General features: G+C 45.8%; 1 protein-coding gene across 4 annotated transcripts in view; it reads left to right on the forward strand.

The window, feature by feature from the left end:
* LOC109899913 (caskin-2) overlaps positions 1 to 19,697 on the forward strand; it is an 80,087-nt gene that overhangs the window by 55,202 nt on the left and 5,188 nt on the right. For 2 of the 4 annotated variants that reach the window (XM_031835420.1, XM_020495543.2), the window contains 13 exons: positions 815 to 923; positions 2,242 to 2,350; positions 2,643 to 2,737; positions 5,220 to 5,337; positions 8,911 to 9,042; positions 10,462 to 10,551; positions 10,915 to 11,072; positions 11,244 to 11,325; positions 15,697 to 15,782; positions 16,060 to 16,170; positions 16,311 to 16,412; positions 16,723 to 16,861; positions 17,132 to 19,658. In XM_031835420.1, the coding sequence (XP_031691280.1) occupies positions 815 to 923; positions 2,242 to 2,350; positions 2,643 to 2,737; positions 5,220 to 5,337; positions 8,911 to 9,042; positions 10,462 to 10,551; positions 10,915 to 11,072; positions 11,244 to 11,325; positions 15,697 to 15,782; positions 16,060 to 16,170; positions 16,311 to 16,412; positions 16,723 to 16,861; positions 17,132 to 19,658 (3,858 nt within the window). The remainder of the gene's footprint in view (positions 1 to 814; positions 924 to 2,241; positions 2,351 to 2,642; positions 2,738 to 5,219; positions 5,338 to 8,910; positions 9,043 to 10,461; positions 10,552 to 10,914; positions 11,073 to 11,243; positions 11,326 to 15,696; positions 15,783 to 16,059; positions 16,171 to 16,310; positions 16,413 to 16,722; positions 16,862 to 17,131; positions 19,659 to 19,697) is intronic. The other 2 variants (XM_031835422.1, XM_031835421.1) reach the window with 2 other exon arrangements.

Here is a 19,697-nt window from a genome sequence, read left to right on the forward strand (position 1 = left end):
CCTCTACCCTCCTCTACTCCTCTCCTCTATCCTCCTCTCCTCTACCCTCCTCTACTCCTCTCCTCTACCCTCCTCTACCCTCCTCTCCTCTACCCTCTCCTCCTCTACCCTCCTCTACTCCTCTCCTCTATCCTCATCTCCTCCTCTACCCTCCTCTCCTCCTCTACCCTCTCCTCCTCTACCTCCTCTACCCTCTCCTCCTCTACCCTAATCTCCTCCTCTACTCTCCTCTCCTCTACCCTCCTCTACTCCTCTCCTCTACCCTCTCCTCCTCTACCCTCCTCTACTCCTCTCCTCTATCCTCATCTCCTCTACCCTCCTCTCCTCCTCTACCCTCTCCTCCTCTACCTCCTCTACCCTCATCTCCTCCTCTACTCTCCCCTCCTCTCCTCTACCCTCCTCTCCTCCCCCTCTTCCCTCTCCTCTTCTTCTCCTCTTTTCTCCTCTACCCTCTCCTCCCCTCCCTTATTTTCCCAATGGTGTGGGAGTCTGTGGATAATCTCTTTGACATTCCCTCCCCATGCCAGGCATTCCCAGAGGAACGCCCAGATTCCCAGTCTGTGTCCCAAATTTTCCACATAGTGCAGAGCAATGGGCCCTGGTCAAAAGTAATGCATTATGTAGAGAATAGGTTGCAATTTAGGACGTAACCCCAGATTTCCTCCACCACATCCACAACTGTCTGGATCGGATACCTTAAGCATTCCTACAGCTGGGCTCGTGTGTGTGTGTGTGTGTGCACATGTCTGTGTGTGTGCTGTTAGTAATGTATGTTGTGTGTAAAACCTCCTGTCTGTGTGTATTTCGTTTTCAGGTTGCTACTGAAGGCTGGTATAGACATCAACAGAGCCACTAAGGCTGGGACCTCTCTGCACGAGGCTGCCCTCTATGGCAAGACGGAAGTAGTGCACCTGCTGCTGGATGTAAGACTTAACCCTACCGTCTGAATCTCCTTACTGGATGCATCCCAAATGGCACCCTATTTCTTATTTAGTGCACTACTTTCAACAGGCTCTGGACAAAAAATACGAATAATAATAAGGCAGAACAGTTGAAACTAGAGCAGCAGCACAGTCAGGTGGAAGTTGAAACTGGAGCAGCAGCATGGCCAGGTAGACTGGGGACAGCAAGGAGTCATCATGTCAGGTAGTCCTGGGGCATGGTCCTAGGGCTCAGGTCAGTTGAAACTGGAACAGCAGCATGGCCAGGTGGACTGGGGACAGCAAGGAGTCATCATGTCAGGTAGTCCTGGGGCATGGTCCTAGGGCTCAGGTCCTCCGAGAGAGAGAAAGAAAGAGAGAAGGAGAGAATTAGAGAACGCACACTTAGATTCACACAGGACACCGAATAGGACAGGAGAAGTACTCCAGATATAACAAACTGACCCCAGCCCCCCGACACATAAACTACTGCAGCATAAATACTGGAGGCTGAGAAGCATAAGACTGGATGCAGTTTCTGTCTTATCCAAACATGACACAGACAAAGGAGTTAAGAAATAATGTGAGCTATTTTCAGTCATAAAACTGACGGTTGTTTATTTTTTATTTAAGTATTGATGATGGGTGTACTGTTGCTTCATGCGTTGTATGCGTGTGCTTACTGTTGCCAGACAGTAGTGCTTGTTAAGTGGGAGCAAAGGGTACTGTGTCCCAGTGTGTCCCGGTGTTGTTGCTGTGTAGTTGCTGTTCATTGACCAATAGACTGTATGTATGTATCAAGGTGACATCTAGATGGTTATCAATATTAGTTATTTCTTGTGTAGGCTACTTTCCTATTTGAAATAAAATTATATGAGAGAAAAAAAATGGCATGTTAGCTACCTCTGGCGACATGACCGTGATACCCAGTAGGAAGGCAGGCACAATACCGGCGCGTCGGTCGCCTCTATCCACTCATAGTGCAGCCCAATCAGCCACGCAACATGGTCTTGAATGGCAACAAATCTGCCCAATTAGCTGATTCTCTTTCCATACACCCACTCCTTTCGACACATCCACTCACCCATACTCCAGTCACCATAATGGGCTGCAGCTACCCATCATTTTTAGGGAGTGTGTGCATGCTGTGTCTTGGAGACTAACGATGTGTGTGTGTGTGTGTGTGTGTGTGTGTGTGTGTGTGTGTGTGTGTGTGTGTGTGTGTGTGTGTGTGTGTGTGTGTGTGTGTGTGTGTGTGTGTGTGTGTGTGTGTGTGTGTGTGTGTGTGTGTGTGTGTGTGTGTGTGTGCCCGCCCATGCAGGCTGGTATTGATGTAAACCTATGTAACACGTACAACCAGACAGCTCTGGACAACGTTAACCAGTTCACCACCACATCAGCCAGCAAGGACATCAAGATACTATTGCGAGGTGAGATAGATAGGCCTCCTCTCCTACATATTACTCTCTTGGATTTCTGGACCTACCGCTCCAGTGTATATTTCCCCAGGGTGGTGTATTGTTTCTTATGCATTCTCCAGTTCATGCTTTTAGACGTTATCCCCCTGGGAGTATTGCTTTTTTCTGATTTGGTCTATAATATGTAATTCCTCTCTCTCTCTCTCTGTCTTTTTTTCTGTCTCTCGCTGTCTCCGTCTCTCTCTATCATCTCTCTTTCTTTCTTTCTCTCTCTCTCTCTCTCTCTCTCTCTCTCTCTCTCTAGAAGCATTAGGGTCTCTCCAGGTGAGAGCGGTGAAGGACTACTGGAACCTTCACGACCCTACAGCCCTCAACCTCCGAGCAGGAGACCTCATTATGGTACACTAGCGTGCATCTGTGTTCGTGCCTAAAAGTAAACAATCACATTTGTTCCTGCCCTGGAGGCTGAGCTGCTTTCAGAACTAGATTGAATGAGGAGAACTACTGTCTTGAGGTAGCTGCATTGTGAGGGGGAAATCTGTGTACTTGTGAGTTTGTTTCTAGAGGTTTGTGGTTATGGTGTGAGGTATTTTAAAGTGTCTGATGGTAAATTTGGTGTACCCTACTGTTAAGCGTGTAAGTCTGTACATTGTGGATGTTTTGTTTGTGGAGTGAGGTGTGGAGTTTTGTGGCAATTTGGTGTACTCTTAAGTTGTCAACGGTTTGTTTGTAATTATGGTGTGAGGTATGCTGCTCTGATGGCAGAGGGTTAATTGACTACACCATGTAAGAAGTTAGAGTAGAGTTGGAGGTTGTTCTGAGGTACCTAGCAGGCAAAGACACGCTCCTGTCAGTCTGTCATTAGTTAGTGCATTCCAATGCTTGAGACATCCCCATTTGCAAGCTATGTGTGTGTGTCATTCCTTCAGTGTGCTAGCTACACTGTCTGATATTTGTTTTTGGCCCCTCTGGGCATTTGTTAAGACACGCTCAGAAAGTGTGTCTGTTTGTGTATGTGCTCGCTCAGAAAGTGTGTGTGTTTGTGTATGTGCTCGCTCAGAAAGTGTGTGTGTTTGTGTTTGTGTATGTGATCGATCAGAAAGTGTGTGTGTTTGTGTATGTGATCGATCAGAAAGTGTGTGTGTTTGTGTTTGTGTATGTGATCGATCAGAAAGTGTGTGTGTTTGTGTTTGTGTATGTGATCGATCAGAAAGTGTGTGCGTTTGTGTTTGTGTATGTGATCGATCAGAAAGTGTGTGTGTTTGTGTTTGTGTATGTGATCGATCAGAAAGTGTGTGTGTTTGTGTTTGTGTATGTGATCGATCAGAAAGTGTGTGTGTTTGTGTATGTGCTCGCTCAGAAAGTGTGTGTGTTTGTGTATGTGATCGATCAGAAAGTGTGTGTGTTTGTGTTTGTGTATGTGATCGATCAGAAAGTGTGTGTGTTTGTGTTTGTGTATGTGATCGATCAGAAAGTGTGTGTGTTTGTGTTTGTGTATGTGCTCGCTCAGAAAGTGTGTGTGTTTGTGTATGTGATCGATCAGAAAGTGTGTGTGTTTGTGTTTGTGTATGTGATCGATCAGAAAGTGTGTGTGTTTGTGTTTGTGTATGTGATCGATCAGAAAGTGTGTGTGTTTGTGTTTGTGTATGTGATCGATCAGAAAGTGTGTGTGTTTGTGTATGTGATCGATCAGAAAGTGTGTGTGTTTGTGTTTGTGTATGTGCTCGCTCAGAAAGTGTGTATTTGTGTTTGTGTATGTGATCGATCAGAAAGTGTGTGTGTTTGTGTTTGTGTATGTGATCGATCAGAAAGTGTGTGTGTTTGTGTATGTGATCGATCAGAAAGTGTGTGTGTTTGTGTTTGTGTATGTGATCGATCAGAAAGTGTGTGTGTTTGTGTTTCTGTATGTGCTCGCTCAGAAAGTGTGTGTGTTTGTGTGTGTGCTCGCTCAGAAAGTGTGTGTGTTTGTGTGTGTGCTCGCTCAGAAAGTGTGTGTGTTTGTGTGTGTGCTCGCTCAGAAAGTGTGTGTGTTTGTGTATGTGCTCGCTCAGAAAGTGTGTGTGTTTGTGTATGTGCTCGCTCAGAAAGTGTGTGTGTTTGTGTGTGTGTTCGCTCAGAAAGTGTGTGTGTTTGTGTGTGTGCTCGCTCAGAAAGTGTGTGTGTTTGTGTGTGTGCTCGCTCAGAAAGTGTGTGTGCTTGTGTATGTGCTCGCTCAGAAAGTGTGTGTGTTTGTGTATGTGCTCGCTCAGAAAGTGTGTGTGTGTGTTTGTGTGTGTGCTCGCTCAGAAAGTGTGTGTGTTTGTGTATGTGCTCGCTCAGAAAGTGTGTGTGTTTGTGTGTGTTAGCTCTTCCATTGTAGTGTTCCCTGGGGCATGTCTTCCATAGATCCACTCAGCTGGCCTGGCACACATACACAGTGAGGATGCTGTGTACTGTACCCTGTCCTGTGCCAACCCTGTCTGCCCTAGCCATCTCTAACCCTGTACACACACAAAAAAGCTTGCACACACACCCTGCCCTCATTGGAATGTTAATAAGCCCATTTACGTTACTCATATAGAGATAGATTAGGCATAGAATACTAGATATTATGCATATGTTGGGTTTCATGTGTACAGCACAAGCAGGGTTGTATTCACTTAACAAACAGAAGAAAACAGACTGAAACGGGGAGGGACTACCTGAACTTGTCAATAAGAAACTCTTGTTATCGTTCTAAAACTGTTTGCTACTGTGTGCACTAATGACTACGACCTAGACTTCAATGTAACAGCTCTCACATCAGGTGGCGCAACCATTCTGTGGGTAGAAGTTGACCAATAACCACTTATAATCACAAATAGCACAGCTATAATGCTGAATGATGAATGGTTGATTTCAGGTGTTGGAGCAGCACATGGACGGAAGGTGGAAAGGTTATATTCATGACAACCAGAGAGGAACGGACCGGATTGGATACTTCCCTCCGTCTGTAGTGGAGGTCATCAGCAGGAGAGCAGGTATACACACACACACACACACACACATAAATCACACATGCCGAAGCATATACACCAGACACTCGCGTGCCTGTATGCAGCCACAAACACATACCTTCACATTTACAGTGGCAAGAAAAAGTATGTGTACCCTTTGGAAGTATCTGGATTTCTGCATTGATTGGCCATCAAATTTGATCTGATCTTTGCCTAAGTCACAACAATACACCAACAAAATGCTTAAACTAAATTATTGTATTTTTCGTGACTATATTAAATACATCATTTAAACATTCATAGGTTGGAAAAAGTATTTGAACCCTTAGGCCTGACTCCAAAAGCTAATTGGAGTCAGCTAACCAGTCCAATCAATGACACGAGATTGGAGATGTTGGTTAGAGCTGTCTTGCCCTATAAAAAATGCTCCAAAATGTTTGTTTGCTATTCACAAGAAGCATTGTCTGATGTGAACCATGCCTTGAACAAAAGAGATCTCAGAAGACATAATATTAAGAATTGTTGACTTGCATAAAGCTGGAAAGGGTTACAAAATTATCTCTAAAAGCCTTGATGTTCATCAGTCCATGGTAAGACAAATTGTCTAGAAATTGAGAAATTTCAGCACTGTTGCTACTCTCCCTAGGAGTGGCCATCCTGCAAAGATGACTGCAAGAGCACCGTGCAGAATGCTCAGTGAGGTTAAGAAGAATCCTAGAGTGTCAGCTAAAGACTTACAGAAATCTCTGGAACATGCTAACAGCTCTGTTGACGAGTCTACAATACGTAAAACACTAAACAAGAATGGTGTTCATGGGAGGACACCACGGAAGAAGCCACTGCTGTCCATTGCTGCGACGTCTGAAGTTTGCAGAAGTGCACCTGGATGTTCTACAGCGCTACTGGAAAAATATATTGTGAACAGATGAAACTACAGTTGAGTTGTTTGGAAGGAACACACAACACTATGTGTCGGGAGAAAAAAGGCCCAGCGCACCAACATCAGAACCTCATCCAAAGTGTAAAGTATGGTGGCGAGAGCATCATGGTTTGGGGCTGCTTTGCTGCCCTCAGGGCCTGGAGAGCTTGCTATCATCGACGGCAAAATGAATTCCCAAGTTTATCAAGACATTTTGCAGGAGAATGTTAGGCTATCTGTCCACCAATTGAAGCTCAACAGAAGTTGGGTGATGCAACAGTACAACAACCCAAAATACAGAAGTAGATCAATAACAGAATGGATTCAACAGAAGAAAATATGCCTTCTGGGGTGGCCCAGACAGAGTCCTCAACCCGATTGAGATGATGTGGCATGACCTCAAAATCAAATCAAATCAAATGTATTTATATAGCCCTTCGTACATCAGCTGATATCTCAAAGTGCTGTACAGAAACCCAGCCTAAAACCCCAAACAGCAAGCAATGCAGGTGTAGAAGCACGGTGGCTAGGCAAAACTCCCTAGAAAGGCCAAAACCTAGGAAGAAACCTAGAGAGGAACCAGGCTATGTGGGGTGGCCAGTCCTCTTCTGGCTGTGCCGGGTGGAGATTATAACAGAACATGGCCAAGATGTTCAAATGTTCATAAATGACCAGTATGGTCGAATAATAATAAGGCAGAACAGTTGAAACTGGAGCAGCAGCACGGCCAGGTGGACTGGGGACAGCAAGGAGTCATCATGTCAGGTAGTCCTGAGGCATGGTCCTAGGGCTCAGGTCCTCCGAGAGAGAGAAGGAGAGAATTAGAGAACGCACACTTAGATTCACACAGGACACCGAATAGGACAGGAGAAGTACTCCAGATATAACAAACTGACCCTAACCCCCCGACACATAAACTACTGCAGCATAAATACTGGAGGCTGAGACAGGAGGGGTCAGGAGACACTGTGGCCCCATCCGAGGACACCCCCGGACAGGGCCAAACAGGAAGGATATAACCCCACCCACTTTGCCAAAGCACAGCCCCCACACCACTAGAGGGATATCTTCAACCACCAACTTACCATCCTGAGACAAGGCTGAGTATAGCCCACAAAGATCTCCGCCATGGCACAACCCAAGGGGGACTCAAGAGAGCAGTTCACACCAGACATCCCAAGAATATTGCTGAACTGAAAGTTTTGTAAAGAGGAATGGTCCAAAATGTCTCCTGACTGTTGTGCAGGTCTGATCCGCAACTACAGAAAACATTTGGTTGCTGCCAAAGGAGGGTCAACCAGTTATTACATCCAAGGGTTCACATACTTTTCCACCCTGCACTTTGAATGTTTACACTGTGTGTTCAATAAAGACCTGAAAACGTATAATTGTTTGTGTGTTATTAGTTTAAGCAGACTGTGTTTGTCTATTGTTTTGACCTAGATGAAGATCAGATCCAATTTTATGACCAATTTATGCAAAAATCCAGGTAATTCCAAAGGGTTCACATACTTTTTCTTGCCACTGTAGCTTGGTTCAACAATAGAATACCACACCAACTATACAGCTGTAAATACCCATCAGTATACCAAACAGCAGCCCTAACTGAGCTAGAGGTCCTGAAATAAACTCTCAAATTACATACACACACAGTACATACACACACACTCACGGAGGCAGACACACAAACTCACACACCGTTTAATCAGATTAGCAGGGCCAGATTGGGTAGTGTCAGCTCAGTTCTAAACCCCCGAGACTGCGTTAGGAGTGTGAGTGCACAAGTTTGTGTGTGTGTGAAGGGAAATCCCAGTTGAAAGCTCAGTTGAGTCGTTGACAGGTCCTTGCTACGAGAGCAAACGTATCAGAGGCAAAGTCAGAAATGTGCGTGTGTTCGCCTTTGAGTGTGTGTGTGTGTGTGTGGTGTGTGTGTGTGTGTGTGTGTGTGTGTGTGTGTGTGTGTGTGTGTGTGTGTGTGTGTGTGTGTGTGTGTGTGTGTGTGTGTGTGTGTGTGTGTGTGTGTGTATGCTGATATGTCAGCATCACACTGCTTTCGTGGACACACACACACTGAGAGCCTGGTAAGCCTCCCTCAGCATAAGCGCTGATATGAAAGCCCTCTCTGTGGCTCTATGGGAATGAAAGCTCCTGCTGAACCACTTTGCTACCACCATTTTGTCACATTCATTCACTAGCTATACATAAGGAGCTTGGGGATTCATACATATATTTAGCTGCCTTGGCGGTTTTATGAATCTGTAAGGATAGAATGCAGGATACATATCCTCGGTGTGTACTAGTTGCAAACACACACACCTTCTCCGTCCTTTAATTTAGCCAGTGTTATTCAAAGTCGGGGTACCCCTAGTGGTATCCAAACTTGTGGTATCCTTAGTGAGGTCGCGGGGAAATTGCTGTGCGTTCGACAAAATTATTTTATGAGACATACAATTTCTTTTTTTAAAGATCATTTGATAAATACTATTTACTTGAGTAAATGTACTTTCTGTTTTATTTTCATGTTGATAAGAGAGATGTAAAATGTCAAAATGTTGTCATTAGATTTGGGGTGTTTTAGGGTCTCCAGAAATTCTGCCGAATAAAATGGCGTCCCCACAGAAACAATTTGAATACCACCGCTTTAAGCTCTGTGGTTGTGTTTTGCTTCTGGTCTGCAGGGGGTACTCTCTCACGTCAGGTCTCGTTGCCAAGCCAACGGCAGCAGCACTTCCTGTCCAGAGCTCCTCCCACCAGTATTGGCTCTACCCCCCAGACTGATGACTCCTACACCTTGTACTACGACCACGCAGGTAAACACAAGCATGCACACACCCACACACACACGCCAGTGTTAATTCCATCAACAATAACTATGACAAAAAATGCTTTTCAACTACCAATTTTTCCTGACTAAAACTATGACAATCATGAGAAGAGATGCCCTGGAAAAATCACTAACTATTACAAATTACTTTTCATTTTAGTCACCGAAAATGTGACGAGACAATAATTACACGTGAGACTAAGGTGCATATAATTTTCATCTGTTTTGCCCAATCATTGAATGCAATCCTCTCATTGGCAGAATTGACATCTGATTTGATTGAGCTGATCTGCGCGGCTCTTCCACACAGCTCCCAGGCGTTCTCTTCAGTCACCCCTAAATCTTTTGAACTGATGCAAAGCCAGGACACTTGACTTGTAACTAACCTCAACTAGAAACAATCATGTTTACTCTCTATCTTACTATCATGTAGGCTATTTTTGCTTTGATCACTTCAGAAGCTCTACTTTTTGTTATTCATTCAGATGCGGTTTCTCGCCGTCCACAAACGCGAGTTGCGGTTGCTTTTTTCCTATGGGAAAAACAAATATTTGTTATTTGTTGGAAATCAGGAGTACAGTAATACTTCTGGCATTTCTTGAAAGAACAAATTATCCTCTTTTCAAGGAAACCAATGTTATTTACTCCCATGACAGTTATGATTGGGGAAAAAATCTGAGCTGTAAATTGGGGGAAAACATCTGAGCTGTAAATTGTTTAACCTGTAGCCAAGGCTTTGTAGTATATGGTTAATTATAGCTGGCATTGGTTACAATCTGTCACAATACCAATGTTGCCAGCTAAGGTATACAAGGAGATAGTTGGCCTAGTTGGACAAGGCTATCTGAATGTGCACATGATGGAAGTTAGACGTGGCCTAAATATTAATTATTTAATAGAAAATAATCACTGACCATGAATTTACTCAAATGGCTGTGACTAAGGGAGTGGAAGCTATTATGTGCATGTTGGAAGTTAAGTTAGAGGTTTATGTGAAATCTACATTGCCTAAAATAGGACAGAAATTACTGACTAAAACTAGACTAAAATTGTCCACAGTTTTAGTCAACTGATAATAACTAAAACTAAGGGTGAAATAGGACTAAGACTAAAATGTATTTTAATCATAAAGACTAAAACTAAATCTAAAATAGGTGACAATTATTTACAGATCTCTCGACCTCTACTACTTCTCTCCATCCACTAAGTCAATTTTGTGGAAACAAAGTGGCCTATTATTTCCATTGGGGCCCTGACAACCCCCCAATACCCCCACCCCCTACTCCATACCCACCTTAGTCCCGCTGAGAGTCACCCTGGAGTCCTCTGACCCCGCTCAACCCCATGACCCCCACTCCCCAGCACACCTCCACCAGCCCTGGCTTACAGTATGTGTTTTTGTTAGGTACCTGTACACCTGGCAGTCTCATTTCAGCCCCAGCTAGTCCAGCTAGCCCCAGTGAGGACATATGGGTCCTCAGGAACTCTCACACTGGTAAGAGTGTGTGTACCCAGCTACCCAATTACCCAGAATACCTCGTGCCCCTCTGTTTACCCACTCTGCTAGATGTACCACCCTCTCCCCCTCATAAAGTCCAAATTAATGCCTCCATCCCACCTAAAGACCCATGCTGCTGACCTGTTCCCCTCCAAGTGTCCTGTCCAAGTGTCCAGTCCCAGTGTCCATTCCCAGCTGATTCCCTGATCTTGACCCAATCGTGTACTGTACACTTCTCCACTGATCCTCTCTTTCTGTCTTCCTTTCTCTCCCTCTCTGATGAGGGGTGACAGTGCCCATGGAAGCAAACTTTGTCACAATGTTATACTCCCTCCATCTCTCTCCTCATTCTCCCTCTAGCAGGAGACAGGAACAGTGTTGGCAGTGCAGGCAGCAGTGCAGGTAGTGTGGGCAGCAGTCGTAGTGCTGGCAGCGGGCAGAGCTCCGAGAACAGTTTTGGACAGAACGGGTCACACACTCGCCAAACCGCAGCCACATTGGGTTCCTACATGGCCAAGGTGGGCACAGTGACCTGGCAATTATTTTTGAAATGTTATAGATATCACTAGCTGAAGTAAAGGTTACACTTGGTTGCAGGAAAAAAAATATAGAAAGTATATTCACCTTATTAACAGTCATATATATAAACCGCAAATAGCTGAACACAGTCTTCCTCTTTCTGTGTGTAGCTGGCTCCCTCTGCTGGTGAATCAGAACAGCAGTTTCGCTCAGTAGGACCAGTCCACAGCAAACAACCTGATGGATCTACAGGTTAGTTACACTACTGTGCCCCAGGGTTAGGGTCAATTCCATTTCAATTCCGGAAATACACTGCAATTCCAATTCTCTTGAATACTTTTCAATTAGCAACATTTGGAATTAGAATTGGAATTTGATTTACTTTCTGAATTGAAATGGAATTGACCACAACGCTACTTTACACTACTTACCCTTCTGCTCTATCCTCCTCTAATCTCTTCCCTTTCCCTTCAACTCTTTATCTATTTATACTCAGCATTTTCCCATGCCAACACCACAGACATTTCTTCTGTAATTTTCAGTTGATACAGTATATTCTGTATGCCTTTTTGTCTGTTATCTAGCTGTATTCAGTCTACGAGGTCAGACGATCCACCTTCTAGCCCAGGCCAGGCCAATAGTAGCTAGCTACAGCCACAGGGCAGTGGGGAAATGAGAAAGAAATGCAGTGCTTACCCCTCTACATCAACAATTCATAAACCAGCTTTCTACACAGCCGATAAACACAGAAACGTACCTCTCCACAAACCAATATAGACAACGGATCTCCTCACTATAAACCAATAAAATACATGAGGAGATTTCAGCTCCAGCTCACCTCACTGCAAAACATAAAAGACAGAGGTTGAGTTCCAAATGGCATTGCCCATAGGTCTCTGGTCAAAAGTAGTGCACTATAGAGGAAATAGGTTACCATTTGGGACACAGACAGAAGCTCAGCTCTCTACAGAAGCAATAAAAAGAGACACAGTGAGTCTTTGGTCTCTCATCTGTGGGTTCGGGGTAGGACAAGAGGAAAGAGAGATACAGGTATTCTGTCAGCTTACGGTGTTCTGCTGAGTAAGGCCTGAACAAACCGCTATCAGCTGCTCCTCACCTAGAAGGGAGGAGGAAGGGATGGAGAGAGACAACAACAGAAAGACTTCACCAGGACAGAGAGAGGGAGTGGTTAAGAGAGAAAGGGGAGGAGACAGACAGACAGAGAAAGTCAGTGAGAGAATAACAAAACATAGTCTGTGTGTGTGAGAGAGAGTCAGAGTAGAGGGAGACATTGGAGATGGGTTGAAAGAGAAGAAATAGAATCACAGAAGCCAGATGAGAGAGAGAGATATATAGATGTTTATGACTCAGTTTCACAGAGGCAGAGAGATGAAGTGCAAAAAGACAGGAGCTCCACCACTTTCCTTGTTCCAGAGGGGTAAGACTTAGTTCTCCTGGCTATTCCTTGTTATTATCTGCAATCTCTTCAGCTATTAATTACTCTTATTTTAGTGTGATTGTAATTTTACTGGAGACGTTTACCAGTGTTTGTTGTTTGACCTAAACAACTTGGAGAAACAGGGAAAAAAACGACTTCAAATGTAGTCTAACAGAGAGTCAGAGTGAAAAGGTTTCATCTTTATTTTCAGGCTAAATGTAGCAAGTTAGAAGATAAGGTTATTTTGGCAGGTTGACGTTTATTGGGATGAGTCTTGTCCTGGAGGCAGAACTGAGCGATATCCGCTAGATGGGCCAGCTTTTAAAGTAAAAATTGGCTATATTGTAAAGATGTATGAAAACAAAATATCGCTTTTTGCCATAATTTAAGCATTATGGTTAGCAGTGTGGTTATGGTTAGTTTTCAAATGAGATGTTGTGGCCGTGCCAGCTCGTGACAACTCTGCAGAGCTGCCTCCAAAACATTAAATGACGAAAAACGCTAACCTTCATTATTGTAGCTAAATAGATGGGGTCCATACTTCCAAACAAAGTTTGAGATGCACGTGATACAACGCTACATGTTAGCTGCCTGGCTCATTTAGCTCTATGCTGTAACAAATTCCTCATCAGCCTATCAAAGATCTTAGACTTTATATCCACCAACAAAAGGCATTTCTTAAAATAGGTCAATTTGGTCACCAGAGGGATATTTTAAACCTCCACATTCAATACTTGGTCTAGAAAGTGTAGTCCCAATATTGCCAGATGCATCCTTGACTATGTTACTAGCGTTCGACACAATTCGAAAGGCATGTTCTCGCATATATGACAAAAGTCGCACCCATTTGCTTAACACACATCCATGTGCTTTTACTGGAAAAAAATAAAGGAGGTTTTACTCAAATATCTGTCATGTACCACTAATACCATCGCTACTGGATGGCGTATTCCGCTAAGGTGATTGACTGTATCTTCGGGGTGCAGTAACATGCTAAGTAGACCGGGAACGCGCCAACGAAGGCATATTGATTTTGTCCATCCACAATAGACGTGGGTTCGAGACCCTTCGCGTCAAGCTTGATTATTAAGGAAAAAGCTGTTCACTGCTGGTCCTTGATGCTCAATTCAAATAACGCATATGTGACGATTAATTTAATAATGCATATAAAATGTTTTACATGTAAGTGTAGCCTACATAAGAAATTAAGTGGTGTTTTTATTCTAACAGTAACGTTACACTATGCTATTATATTCGGTATGTTCGGCCTTGGCAGAATACAAATGAATCATTAAGTTATTGCGAGACATTTATTCAGCTTTGATCTAAACTTTATTAAAGACCAGCATTCTGAGAAGTGACAAGAGTATCGCTCTGGTGCTCTCTGGCAGTTCTAACGTTCCACCTCTGTAGGTATCGGTCTACAAGAGGGACTCCAAGAAGCTCCTCATTAAATATATTTATAGACAAGGTTTTGGCTGCACTTCCCTTATCAACAAACTATGAAAATAAATGTAATTCTAAATTTCAAATGATAAAGCTATATCTCACCGGGGATTCAAATTGACGGCAAAAAGAATAGCATGAGCCAGTGACCGGTTATGTAATGGGAACAACTATGTAGCGTTTTATCACGTGCAACTACGTCGAGAATTTTAATTGTTAGATGCACATTTTAAAGGTTTCTAATGTTCTTAAGTATGGACCCATAGAGTTTTTTTTACTAAAGTGTGTTTTGTTTGTTTACTTCTTCACCTGGGCATTTTTTCCCCTGCTGTTCTGCGGTGAATATGTTTTTACTCCGGGTTTTTGTAGTGAGACAGTGCTGGATAATTAGGATACACATTTCTGATCAGCACTATTGTTGTGCCATTGAGCCCCACAATGCATTGCTCTTTGCAGTACTGTAATATATAATTCCAGTAGCTAACTGTGTAACATTGATGTAAGTTTACAGCAACATTTTTAGTGTGGGTATGGTCATGTCTGTGTGTGTGTGTGTAAGACTGGCACAGACAGGGTCCTATTCAGTCAGTCCTGCACTGTAGTCCTTTCATTCAAGTGTCATGTTCTGTTTTCAGAACCGGTAGATGTGATACATGAGGGGGGGGGGCTGTTCAGGCAGCATTCTTATAAACCGATAAAGGTGTGGTACACTGTACTCAGTGTGATTTCTGTGTTCCACTTCACTGCTACACTACTCAGCTTAGGCCTAGTTTCCAGATACAGTGTATACCTATGGTATTGATATGTCCATACAAGCTGTGTGTGCTGAATGTATGCCCTGTATTCTAGCTCTCCCTGTTTCCAGCTTTTTCTGTCTCTCTCTCTCTCACTGTTGCCCTCTCTCTCTGTCTCTGTTTTTGTCAGCCTTGTGAGTAGAAGCATGCGTGTGTTTTGGATGTAGGGGTTGATGAGGTGCGTACAGACACAAACACATGGGCCAAATACCTCTCACTCAGGTGCTTTCTTCACCTCTGGAGGGGGAAAGGGGGGATGGGGCCCAGACATGTTTGGAATGAAGGAGAGAGGGAAGGGAGGGAGGGAGGGAGGGAGGAGAGAGGTTGGGATCAAAACCATTGCCCCAGGTGAAAGAGAGAGCGACAGAGAAGATGCATTCTTCAGTGAGCTGCAGTAATCTGTTGACTGACCCTACAGATCTACAAGATAATACAGCTTTACCTCGGTCCTTCATTCAGCTTGCTGTTAGTGATACACCGCTGAGTGTACAAAACATTAAGAACACCTGCTTTTTCCTGGACATAGACTGACCAGGTGAATCCAGGTGAAAGCTAGGATCCCTTATTGATGTCACTTGTTAAATCCACTTCAATCAGTGCAGATGAAAGGGAGGAGGCAGTTTAAAGAAGGATTTTTAAGCCTTGAGACAATTGAGACATGGATTGTGTATGTGTGCCATTCAGACAACGTGAGGCTGTTCTGATGGCAAAAGGGGGTGTAACTCAATATTAGGAAGGCGTTCCTAATGTTTGATGTACTCAATGTATATGCCATTTTAGCAGACACTTTTATCCAAAGGGACAAAGTAATGCGTGCATAAATTTTTTACCTATGGGTGGTCCCAGGTATCAAACCCACTATCCAGGGGTTGCCATGCTCTACCAACTGATCTGGGACCTCTGTGCATTGATTTTGGAATCTTTCCCTATCTCTCTCTTTCCCAGGTGGTCCGCGTCATCAGGTCAGCGGTGGTACTCGGTCAGGGGAGCAGGGTGGCTTCATGCGTCCAGATCAGCTCCTGGAGGGCAGGGTGAGTTGAATATGGTGTGTGTGTGTGTGTGTGTGTGTGTGTGTGTCTGTGTGTGTGTACGTTCGTCTATGTGTGCATGTGTCACATGAGGCTGCTGAGAGGAGTGGTATGGAATGGTATCAAACATATGGAAACCATTTGATTTGATGAGTGCAATTACCAATACATTTATTCCGTTCCAGCCAATACTAAGAGCCCGTCCTCCCCAATTAAGGTGCCACCAACCTCATGTGGTTTGGTTGTGCATGTGTGATAACCTTCTGTTCTCTGTCTATAGGACTCTGAGGCCATCTACCAATGGCTGTGTGAGTTCCAGCTGGAGAGCTACACTGCTAACTTCCTTACAACAGGATACGATGTGCCTACTATCAGTAGGATGACCCCAGAGGTCAGACGCTGGATTGTATTACCCCATTCACACATTTTCCTCTTTTTAGGTCAACATAATTAACGAGCATGGATGAATGTGTTCTGTAGTCATTGACAGCCTAGTCGTGGGGCTTTCTAACTTGGTGTGTGTCTCTCCAGGACCTGACCGCTATCGGTGTGACCAAGCCAGGCCACCGTAAGAAGATCTCCATGGAGATAGGCAACCTAAACATCCCAGAATGGCTACCTGACTACATCCCTGTAAGAGACATTCACGTGACCTTTGCACTCTGTACACAGTTATGGCTGATAACAACAAGCCTTTGATAGACTGCACATCTCTCTCTCTATGTCATTAATAATAATTAGTTCTTTGTGTTTCATGTACACCTTTACAATCAGCAGTAACTGTGTTTTGTCGTACAACCATTGGACAGGAAGCACACCCTCTGTCCCTCTGTCTTTCTCTCTCTGTCTCACTCTCTCTCTGTCTCACTCTCTCACTCTCACTCTATTGAATAAATGCTGTTTCTTTGTTTCCTCTCCACCTCTCTCTCATTCTCTCTGTCAGTCTGAGCTGTCAGAGTGGTTGAGTGCGATTGGTCTCCCTCAGTACCAGAAAAGACTGTGTGAGAACGGTTATGACACCATCAGCATCATCAAGGATATCACATGGGAAGACTTATCAGAGATAGGAATCACTAAACTGGGTAAGGGATTTTCACACGCATGGGGACACACACTGCAGATGCACAGATGCACTGACACTAAGCAAGGTCATCTGTCTGTCAGAAAGGTGTGTGAGAGCTCTTGGACACATTCCCCCTCACCAATATAACAGCCTTGGTGTCGACAACCAATGATCAACCCTTTTAACCACTTTTTATCATCATCATTTTTCATAGTTCTTTTTCTACAATTTGTGTTGAATTTATTTTTGTCTCTCTCTCTCTCTCTCTCTCTCTCTCTCTCTCTCCCAGGTCATCAGAAGAAGCTGATGTTAGCCGTGAAGCGTTTATGCGACCTGCATCGTTCCCGTCACCATGCCAATGGCTCCGGCACGCTACGGTGTAGTAAACCCCTCGCGGCTCTGGAGCTGGTGGCTATCGAGCCCCCTGAGCCCCCTGCCGACTGCTGCCCCCCATCCCCCCACACTCCCAGGACACCCCTCCTTTCCTTTCAGGACAGCGAGCTGAGCACAGAGCTACAAAACGCCATGATGGGCAGGGCAAGAGGAGGAGGGGTGGGGATAGGGGGGTTTGGGATGTGTGTGAGAGGTGTGGTGAGGGGTGTGGTGTCGCCGATGTCGCTCAGCCAGGAGAGCATTGGAACGCGTTCCCGCGGATCTGGGAATTCTGGGAATTTTTCGGGATGTTCCCAAGAGCTTCACCAACACACTCTTGCATCGGCTGGAGTGTACAGTCGCTCGGACGAGAGCCTGGGGGGAGTGGGAGGAAGATGGTCGAGACAGGGGGGAGGAGGGAGTCCAGAGAGAGACAGGCAGAGACCCACAGAGTTGTGGTCAGACCAGCTGCACCAGCCCCCCACTAAACTACCCATCACCCCCATCACCCCTCCTCTCACCCCCAGCAAGATGCCCCGCTTCGCCTACCCAGCCGTGCCCGTGCCCAGTAAACCCAAACCCTGCCAGTCCCCTGCCCACCCCCATCGCCCCTCCTTCTCTCCCCAGGCCTCCCCCACACAGAGGACCTTCAGTTACCTCCACACCCAGGGAGGATGTCCCGATCTGGGCCAGCGTGGTCTAACCAAGCCCCATGCTGGAGCTGTCCCCCTCCCAGGAATAGGCCTCAACACAGAGGCCCTTAAGGGCCCTAAGAAACGCACCCAGAGTCTGACACACTATTCTCTGTCAGATGGAGAACCGGAAGACGACGAGTTATCGGCGCAAGAATCCGTTCCCCCGGTGACCATACCCTCGTACGCCACACTAGGACGCAAACCAGGCCGCCAATCCTCCGCCGTCCAACGCCACATCAGCCGGAGCCACACATTCGCTGTGCGCTCTCGCCGCAAAGGCCCGCCCCCACCACCACCTAAGAGGTTGAGCTCGGTGAGTGGCAGCCAGGCCAACGAATCAGGAGGAGCAGCAGTAGTGTCAGTGGAGGTGCCAGGGGTGGAGACTGAGAGTGCAGGCAGTGTGAGGAGCATTGCAGCCAGGCTACAGGGGTCCGGGCCCAGGGGCAGTCTCTCTAAGGGGGTAGAATTACCCTCCCCACGCACCTCCACCCTCGCCTCCCACAAACCTGTACCCGCTCTGGGGCTGGAAGGCCTGAGGAGGATGGGGAGCGAGCGGAGGGATAGAGATGGAGGGATAGAGAGAATCCCAGAAGAGGAGGGCGAGAGAGGGAGGAAGAGTGGTTCAGTATTGGAAAGCTCTACGTCACTTCAGAGGAGCTCCAGTGAGAACCTCCCTTTCGCGGAGGAGGGCAACCTCACCATCAAACAGCGGCCCAGGTTGGGAGCAGGTTGCCGGGCAGAGCCTGAAATCCAACCCCAGGCTTCTCTAGAAGACCCAAAGATGCAGCCCCCAAAGTCCCTGGAGATCCCAGAGTTCAACCTCAAAGAGTCGGACACGGTCAAACGGCGGCGTCAGCCCAAAGACCGGGACACACACACACTGGACGAGATCTTCACCCCCAGCGAAGATGACGCACACACACAGCCGCACACACACAGCCGGTCCAACGGCTTCCACACACACCCAAACAGAGACATAAAGAGTCAGGAGGAAGCAGGTGTGAGGTCAGAGCGCAGTTTACAGAGAGTAGGATCGACAGGGAAATGCCAGAAACCACCTCTGTCCTCCAAACCAACCAGCACTCCCCTCAAACCAGCTGGTCAACAGATACACACAACTACATCTAAACCAGGCAGTCAACAGATACACACAACTACATCTAAACCAGGCAGTCAACAGAAGACAGCACCAACGTCCAAATTAGGTAGCACACACAACCATATAACCACTCCTATACCAGCCAATCAACAAATACACACAATCAACAAAACTTCATCAAGACCAGCCAGTCAACAGACACGGGCAACTATCCATATACCAGCCAGCCCACAAAATACACGCACAACCAACTCTATACCGATCAATCCACAGAAACTAGTAACAGCAGCCAAACCAGCCAGTCCACAGAAAACAATAACATCCAAGCCAGTAAATCACCATACGCCTGCTACTGTCTCTAGACTTCCCCAGCGCAGCACATCCATAACGTCAGCCCCTACAGCCCGTTCCCCTGGTGTGACTCTCAATGTGGTCCAGAGTGTGGTTTTCACTTCCCCAGCCCAGGCAGCCCCCGTTTCATCCTACCGCACCTTAGGGCCTCCAGGCCAGGCAGGGCGAGCAGTAAAGGCCCAGGCTGGTAAGGCCTGCTCGGAGGTACTGGTTCAGAGGAGGCTGGATGAGACCAGCACGTCACTCGAGGAAGCGCTGAAAGATGTAGAGAGGAAACTGGCTCAGGACGACACTGACGGGTAAGACACAAACACATGCGACAGACACATATATACACA

The sequence above is a fragment of the Oncorhynchus kisutch genome, linkage group LG11, assembly GCF_002021735.2.
Source record: "Oncorhynchus kisutch isolate 150728-3 linkage group LG11, Okis_V2, whole genome shotgun sequence".
Classification (NCBI taxonomy): Eukaryota; Metazoa; Chordata; class Actinopteri; order Salmoniformes; family Salmonidae; genus Oncorhynchus; species Oncorhynchus kisutch.